Source organism: Globicephala melas, chromosome 2, assembly GCF_963455315.2.
Source record: "Globicephala melas chromosome 2, mGloMel1.2, whole genome shotgun sequence".
NCBI lineage: Eukaryota > Metazoa > Chordata > Mammalia > Artiodactyla > Delphinidae > Globicephala > Globicephala melas.
The window spans coordinates 15,745,945-15,755,501 of record NC_083315.2 but is presented as its reverse complement, the minus strand read 5'-3'; the positions used below and the strand labels follow the sequence as shown (position 1 = coordinate 15,755,501).

Genomic DNA, 9,557 nt, shown 5'->3' with positions numbered 1-9,557 from the left:
ATGCTCATATCTTAGAATATTGTTTTTATTGAGTCATTTTTCTTAGAATATGGGAAAATCTGCTTTCTTTGTATCTTCTTTAAAAGCACAGAAGGGTTTTCTGTCCCTGATCTATGGTTCTTTCCACCCTGCATTCTCCAGTCTCTTCTTATAGTCTTGGTGTCTCCGTCTCTTGCAGTTATAGTGCAGAAATTAAAAGAAGATACTTGAATAGAACTTCAAGATGCCTTTAAGAAATCAAGTATAAAGGAATCTTTTGAATATTTAACTCCATATAATTTCTATAATTATTCACCTTCATAAAATGTTATTATTTATAATATAAAGTTCAGGTGTTCTGAACTTTAGTGTACTGTTCATTCTGAATATGGATCCTGAAATTGTATGTTTCACTTGTAAAAGCACATGAAGATGCACTGACATGAAAATCCGTGTACTGCAGAGGAAGAAACACTGCACCCGGTAGCAGGATATTTGAATTCCAGTTTCTAATACCAAATTACTGTGTTTCCTCATAAGTATCCCTTAACTTTCTTGTGTCCAAGTAATGTGATTTGGAAAATAATGATCCCCGATGTCCCTTCAGTTTTTAAAATCCTGTGGTTTTCAGTTTATCTAAGCAAGCAATGCAAAGTTTCCATTCAGTGATAGAGGACAAGCATTTCATTCTCATGAAACAATTCTAATAATTGGGTCTGAAGTATTTGAATGAGTTTTAGTGACAATAATGTTCTAAATTACATGAACATGATTAAGCATAGGAGTTAATATAGAACCTTTTTATGTTACTTATAACTTTATTGTAATTTTCCTCCCATTTATGTGCCTGCCCTTTAGTAGTTAATGCTATGTCCTGAAAGAAAAATTTATCATAAGGGCTTAAATTGTTTAAACATGGTATACATAGGGCAATAAACATCTGTGCTTAGCTAGATAGAGAAATGGTGCAATTGTTCAAGTTAAATATTTTCTAAAGACACTCCCCTGAAAGAGTAAATGAACTGCCTTGGACTCATTTGTTAAGAGTTGCGGATAGTTACCAGCAGTTTCAGTCATAAGAGGCAAATCTGGAAATCAAAAAATGGAGAAAAGAGAAAGAATGTTTTTAATTAGGAACCCACCCGTTACAACGGCCTGATCTCTAAGAAGACCTGTCAGACAGTGCTCCTCTGCCTGGCCAGAATGTTAGCTTTCCTGAAGGATGAAGCTTTTGGTACCCTTTGGGTTTCCTGCGTTTTCACCTCTGTACTGGTTCAGCAAGGAATGGAAGCCTTTCAGTGTGACAATGGGGTCTCCTTGCCTCCTGACAATGTGTGTGACTTCACAGATCAGTGTGGCGACATGAGCGATGAACAACAATGTAAGTTCCCTTCCTCTCCCTCCTCCAAGTCCTGTCCACCTTTAGTCCAGAGGCTGCTGAGCCGCCTGGGGAGGCTAAGACACCTGGCCCTGCACGGATCCCATTTATAGGCGTTTAGAGTCAGTCAGAAACTAAAATACTCTTTTTAAGAAAGAGATCCACAAATAAAAATAACTCTAATTAAATGGTATCAGATTGCTAAGATTCTAACTAAATGGGATGTATTTTGAATCAGTTTTACCGATTATAAAGAAGGAGTGAAATGTAGAAAGGTAGCTTTTAATGGTGTATCAGTGAAACAAGATTTGAAAGAAGCTTGTGACTGCAGTTTCAAAATGCTGTGATGGAAATTATGAGCTTAAGTTTGAGTTCAGTATGGGAATATTTGAAATGAAGTTTAGGTTGGGTGAGAAGATTTTATTTTTGCTTATAGGACACTACCACCAAGTGAGTTGGTACCTCTCATACACAGAGCATAAATGACTTATATCCTTTGATTCTAAGGCAGAGGAAAGAGTGCAAGCATCAGAGAGTGCAGGGCCTAGACTTGGATCCTGGGTAAACCATCTACTAATTGTGTGATTTTGAACCTCCAGTTTATTATAAGAGGTCATAAAGTGAGATAAACTGATCTCACTGGCAGGAAAATACTCCAGGTATAACATTAATAAAAGTTCACCAAGGGAAGATATGGGTAGAGACATGCATGTTTCTGTAGTTTCTATTATCAGTATCACATCCTGAAAGAAGACTGCATTTCATCAATGGAACTAGCGCCCTTCCTACAGTCACCTTTCATAAAAAACATTATCATACAATTAAATAGGTTCATTCATGTTGATTTTTAGTAACTGTTGAGTCAATTATTTAGAGGCACTGAGTCTAGTATTTTAGAGCAATATGCTCAAACGTATTTTCTACTTTTTATTCAGATACTATATTAATTAGTGTTTACAGAATTCTTCATTTTTTTCTCCTACATAAGGTTCTACATGTTTGATTTTACCATTGTTGGCATTCTATTCAAATATTCAGTCGTTATTACTTTAAAACAAGAGGAGTGATTACTGAATAATTTCTTCCCTTTAGAAGGAAACAGGTGGAAGATTTTTCTCCCATAGTTTGGGAATTGTGATCGTGCTGTTTGATTGCACTTTGTGTTTAACAATTCCTAAGACAGGGATTCATTTTATATTTGTCCCATTTCCCCAGAGACGCTACATGTGGATGTGCTGTCCTTTCTCTGGCCTGTCTGGGGAAAGCCCTTGCTGTTCTTTGGTGAGCAGCTAAGATGAACCACTCGGTTGGTTTGACAAGAAATGCAAAGTCCCTTCCACCACTAATCCCTCTGAAGCTTCCTTTCTGCGTGGTTGCTGTGATAACATGCGTAGTCCTGCTTCAGGGAAAAGGTTAATGCGAAAGAAGGGGAAGCCGCCCAGTGGGCGAGGTCTCAGCTACATGAAAGATACTAATAAGCCCAGCCTTAGAGGAGAGTGAAGGAACAGATTTGTCGAATAAACAAATTTCATTTTAAATGTTACACTGGGAGGTCACCTTTTGGCTTTTTTGCTTTTCATTTCTGAGAAGTTTCCACTTTGGTATTTTATTTAAAATGGGATAACCTGTAGATAAAATTGAGAATCACTTTAAAGCGTGAGTTTCTTTTGTACACCCACTAGGGGGAAAATATTGTGGAGGAATAATGATGGCCAAGCAGTTTTTCTCTTGAAAATTTGTGATGCTAAAATTATAGACAAGATTTTTTTTTTTTTACTGAAGCTGACTTTATAATGATGTTTCAGTAGTCACGTTTCGGGAAAAAAATTAATCTGTGACCCTCTTTAAAGTACAAATGGTGTGAGCTTTAAAGAAATAGATTAATATGTTGACTTTTTAAAATGAAATTGGCATAGTTGAAGTTGAAATTTGGATGCAACTGATTCTATTAATAGTGTTTTTGAAAATTTTTTTATTTTACATGATGGACCTGTTTTTCAGAATACTTGAACCTATTATTTTAACTCAGTATTTTTTAAAGATATTAGATTTAAAAAGACTAAATCTTCACAATGAAACAAATTCTATTTATACACAATATTGAACACAATAAATCGTGAGCAAGAAAAATAATTTTTAGGTGTAACAACTATTTGGTTCTAATGTTGACAAGAATCTCTCTTCATTAGAATTTATTAATATCCTGAGCCAGGGAAGTACATGTTGTGGTACTGATCTGGGTATTTTTAAAGAATTATGTTTCTAGTGTTGCAATGTCTGCTTCTACGCAGAACCCCATTGCCTGGTCTTCCTCATTCTATTAAGCACAGCAATAATTTAGTTTCTCTTCTAGTAATTGTTCAGAATTATTTGATATATAAAGGCTTTACTCTATTTTAGTTTTACTCAACAGTAAAACAGTAATATTACTTATGTTGCTATGCAGATCCGAGTCAACCATAAGACTATAAACTGTACTGTTGATACAGTGTTACAATGTTGAGATATATCCCCTGCAGTGGGTTCCTACCACTGGAATATTACCAGAAAATACTCCAGTATTTTCTCAGAAATTACTCCAGTAATTAGATAATTACTGTAGCATACCTGAAGTTAGTATTAACATTAACTGTTCCATACATTTACTTTTAGAGCTAAAATTACTGTGACTCAAAATGGAAAAATATATTCAGTTAAATAATTTCTCCCCTACGTACATGTCTTGCTTAAGAACATTTCCATTTGGTCTATTTTTAATACTTTGATTTGATGAAATATAAAGTTTTGAAGTATTACCTAACTTCTTTTGCAAACTTTTTTGGATTTAGGAATAATAATTTTTTCAAAAGGTCTTTACTTCATATAAATCTAAATTTGTATGTGAAATGTGTGAAAATTACATTAGAGGTGCATTCTGAAAATCTGAGAGGTGGTAGTGTTTAATCAGATGATAGTAAGTACATTGTTTCTTCAGTAGGATGACATAAATGTCAACTACTTTTAAAAGTAGTTGTAGAAGTTCATTAAAATACTTGAAGATAAGCATTAATAGAGTGAAATGTGAGATTTCATGTGCAATATTTATCTTACCACTACATTGGATGTAAAATGTTTTAAACATATTTTTTATTAATCAACTAAAACTCCTATTCATCATAGCAAAATGTCTTAGTTTGGGCTATTATAACAAATTCTGTGAAATTCACTAATCTTGAAACAGTGTTATAGTTAAAATATGGTTTGGAAATCTTTTTCTCATGTGACAATGATGGTATCTATGTCAAATTCTTGCCAAAGATGTGCTCAATGGCTTGAGATTAAAGGCAACTATATGACAAGATTCCAACTTAAGTAATATTAGATAATTCTGGTGTGAGCTATGGAAGTTGTAATTCCATATGCTATCACATACCTTTCTGATTTACAGTTTTTCCTGTTTTTGTTTCAATGAAACTAATAAAATTAGTTCAGTGTGAAAGATAAACATTTCCCTGATAAAAATTAATTAATGGTTTCACATTGCCAGGCCAAATAATAGCACTCTTTCATGGAAATCTACTTTTGAGAATAAATTTTACTTTCATTTAATTGGACTATTTTGAATTTATTTCATCCTTTGCAGGAACTGGCCATTAATTTTTACATTAAATGAGAGTAAGGGAGGTAATTCTTTGTACAAATGTTTTTATATGCTATCTACATGAAGGAAATCATTTTCCAAACAGTAAAATGTATGTAAAATTTTGTAACTATGTAATAAATAGCTTTCCTCAAGAAGGGAAGGAGATAAAAGCACTTAACAATCTTGGAATAGAAAGAAATTACCTTAACTCACAAATGGCTGTATATGAAAAACCCACAACTAACGTCATACTCAATGGTGACAGACCGAAAGCCCTCTTTCATCACTTCTGTCAACATAGTACTGGAAGTCCAAGCCAGAGCAATTAGATAAGAAAAAGAAATAAAAGCAATTCAGATTGGAAATGAACAAGTCAGATTATCTCTGTTCACAGAAAATGTGATCCTAAATGTAGAAAACTCCAAAAGTCTATGAAAAGAATGTCAGAACAAAGAAACAAATTAAGCAAAGTTGCAGGATTCAAAATCAACACACAAAAATCAGTTGCATTTCTGTGCACTAACGATGAACAGTCTAAAAAGGAAGTAAAGTCCATTCATAATAGCCTCAAACAATATAAAATACTCAGGACTAAACATAACCAAGGTTATGAAAACAAAAAATTGTTGCTGGAAGAAATTAAAGAAGATGCAAATAAATGGAAAGACACCTCATGTTCATGGGTTGGAAGAATTAATATTGTTTAGATGTCAGTAGTACCCAAAGTGATCTATAGATTCAAAGTAATCCCTCTCAAAATCCCAAGAATATTTTTTGCAGAAATAGTAAAATTCATCCTAGAATGCATATGGAATCTTAAGGGACCCTAAATATCCAAAACAATCTTGAAAAAGAACCATCTTATAGCCCTCACACTTAATGATTTCAAAACTTACTACAAAGCTACAGTAATTAAGAATATGGAACTGGCATAAAGACAGACACATAGGCCAATGAAATACAATAGAGAGCCTAGAAATTAGCTGTCTCATAGATGGTCAGATGATTTTTGACAAGGGTGCCAAGACCATTCAATGGGGAAAGAATAGTCTTTTCAACAGTGTGGTAAAAACTGGACATCTATATGCAAAAAGATTAAACTTGGACCCCTACCTTACAGCATATCCAAAATTTACTCAAAATAGGTTAAAGACCTAAATGTAAGAGCTAGAACTATAAAACCCTTAGAAGAAAACACAGGGGAAAAGCCTCATAACATTGGATTTGGCAATGATTTTTTGGCAATCACAGGCCACAAAGAAAAACTAGATAAATTACAGCTCATCAAAATGAAAAACTTTTGTGTATCAAAGGACACTATCAGAATGAGAAGTCAATCCATGGAATGGAAGAAAATGTTTTCAAACTATATATCTAAGACATTGACATGCAGAATAAATAAAGAACTCGTACAATTCAACAACAAAAAACAAGCAATGAACAAAGGACCTGAATGGACACTTCTCTAGAGAAGATATCCAGATGTCCAATAAGCACATGAAAAGATGTTCAATATCATTGATCATTTGGAAAATGCAAGTCAAAACCAAAATGAGATACCACCTCACATCTATTGGGATGGCTATTATAAACAAACAAACAAAACCCAAGAAAATAACAAGTATTGGCAAAGATGTTGAGAAATTGGAACACTTGTGCATTGGTGGTGGGAATGTAAAGCCTTTTTGCTTCTGTGGAAATGGTATGGCAATTCCATTCAATATTAGAAATAGACTTACTGTATAATACAGCCATTCAAATCTGGAGACATATCAAAAAGAAAGGAAAAAAGGGACTCCAACAGATTTTTGTACACCCATGTTGATAACAACCTTATTCCCGATAGCCAAAAAGTGGAAGCAACCCAAGTATCCTCCAGCAGGTGAATGCATAAATAAAATATGGTAGATACATAAGTGGAATATTATTCAGCTTTAAAAGGAAGGAGATGCTGACACATGCTACAACATGGCTGAACCTTGAGGACAATTATACTAAGTGAAATAAACCAATCACAAGAGGACGAATATTGCATGATTCCACTTATATGAGGCACCTGGAGTAGTCAAATTTTTAGACAGAAAGTAGAATGGTGGTTCCGAGGGGCTCGGGAGGGAGGAATGAAAAGTTTCAGCTGGGGAAAATGAAACAGTTGTGGACTTGGATGGTAGTGATGGTTGCATATGAATGTGAATTACTGTTTTTATCACAGAACTATATACGTGAAATGGTTAAAATGATGCATTCTATATTTTGGCACAGTTTTCCAAGAAAAGCAGGATTTAACATTAGGCAAGTCTGCAACTGTGCCTCATAGAACTTTCAGGAGGAAAAGAAACGTGCATTATTAATATAGGCCCAGGCAAAATTGTGAAACAAATGGCTTGCTTTTAATACCTTCTACCTCTCCTTTTTAGAGTTCTCCTAACTCTTACAGTTTCCCTGTCTTCTAAGAACTTTATATTGTGATGATCTACTCATACTAAGTTAATCCCGAGCTCTGCATCAATTTCTTCACCACTACCACTGTTAAAATTTTTTTCTATTCCTTACCATTTTCTCAGAAGCATGCCCTATGTTAACTATCACTTGAGGATATAGTTTAATATTTTTCTCCACTTATGGTGTTAATGATTGAATCCACGAATGGCTCTGCAGTAAAATTTTAATGAGAGAATCTGGCATGGTGGAAGCCAATTCAGAAGATAATTGGGTCTTCCAAGCAACCTCAAAGCACAACATGGAGATACCCTCTCTTTTTCACTGCAGTATGCTGGACCTGTGGGATCACAAAATTAAAAACAAAATGATGAGTTGCTCAAGTTCAAAAAGCCGAGGAACGTGGATTCTCCTAAGTTCCTGCATCCCATTCCTCCCGTTCCTCATGTTGTCCGACTGCAGCATTGCTGTGGTAGCAGGAAAATCTCCACGCAGACACACTTTAGTATAGTAAGTACTATCAGATTTGAATGTAGATGTGGGGGATATGAGATTATAAAAGGCAAGTCAACCACAATTCAGGAAAAATTGTTCAAATGGTTTAAAATACACAATTCTCTACTGGGAGGAAAATGAATACTTAGAAAATTTTCTGATGCATTTTTGAATAATCTGGCAGTTATGAGAAGTTCATGATTGCTTTTTTAATAACAATTAGTTGGAAAATGTATGCTCATTAGATTGATTTTGTAACAAAAGGAACCCCTGTTGAGACTATTCAGAAATAAAAATGTTTCATTTAGCCATTTTTCTAGTTCTAACACTTCCAGAATACATCATCATTATCCTTGTTTATTAAAGAGAACAAAGAACATTGGAAACAGACATCAACTAAGTAATTGTAATGCAAGGTAATTTCTTGGTATTTAAAAACTGTTTGACACCTATGTGAGTGTGTGTGTACATTTCATACACATAATTGCTGAAATATGGTGATAAAAATAGTTTAGAATATTTTGTAATCACAAGTAGATCATTGGAAAAAATACTGGGACTAAAAGAGACTTGAAAACATACATACTTATGAAGATACACATGCATAACTAGTTGAATGACATGCACATTCATGTATAAATAACTATATAATTTAGTTCATTTTCTGTTTAACCAGCTTCCCTGGACCACTAGGGCTCCATGAGGTAATGATTGGGATATTCTGGATATTCTAAATATTTCAAAGGCCTTAAGGCAATTGTAAATTTAAGCACGGTATGATTCACAGACTAATCAAGTTTCTCAGCTTTTAGATAGAATGACATGAATTCTGCCTGGAAATACTGGTTTCCTCAGTATTAGAAACTCTGACAGGCCTCTAATTCTAGAGGTAAAAGTGGGTTAGTGGCTTAACAATGAGACCTTGGAACAGAGATTTAAGAATTCAGGTTCTGGAGTCAAAAACGATCTGGTTCCAATCTTGGCCCCAACGTTCACCGGCTGCCTGCTTCGTAAGGTTTTTTTGAGGAGTAAATAAACTACCGCACTTAGAATGCCTAGCACTGATCTCCCTCAGTAAATCGTGGCTATGAAGATACCTGTTAACATTACAGAATACAGCTGCTTTGTAAAATCTTTCAAAATAAGGAAGCTAGGACTAAAAATAATAGAATAGACCATTGGTAATAAAGCAGGTTTAGATAATGTTTAAAAGTGTAGTTTCTAATTCAGCTTTCAGTACTCACATGGATGTTCTCAAGGGTATGCACCAGATGTATTATTACTAAGTAATATTTTTCCGAAATGTGACTAAAAATTACGTTTTTGTGACTGGGTTGCCAGGCACTGTCTATCTATTAATCAGAATAACCACCGTGGCTAATGCAACCAGTTAGCACAAGAACAAGCTTGTCAAAGGAACATCTCCAGTTACTAAGAGCTACAACCCAGGGACGGTATAGTTGCCATTGAATTAATCTGTTTTTTTAGAGAGTGACATTTACAGATGGTGGATAATGGAATAAAGCCCTCCTTGGGGGGGGGGCGTTATTGTGAGCAACCAAGTGTCCAGGTCTTTCTCCCTCTCCCAAGCCTCTTGGATCACTTATACCAAGAGAAAAAGAAAAGAAAAAAAAAAAAGCCAGA

General features: G+C 34.6%; 1 protein-coding gene across 1 annotated transcript in view; it reads left to right on the top strand.

Moving 5' to 3' along the window:
* The first annotated feature begins 367 nt into the window (after positions 1–367).
* The window catches only part of MALRD1 (MAM and LDL receptor class A domain containing 1), a 584,500-nt gene continuing 575,310 nt past the window's right edge, over positions 368–9,557 (top strand). The window contains exons 1-2 of the mRNA XM_060293508.1: positions 368–382; positions 1,114–1,360. Of these exons, the coding sequence (XP_060149491.1) occupies positions 368–382; positions 1,114–1,360 (262 nt within the window). The remainder of the gene's footprint in view (positions 383–1,113; positions 1,361–9,557) is intronic.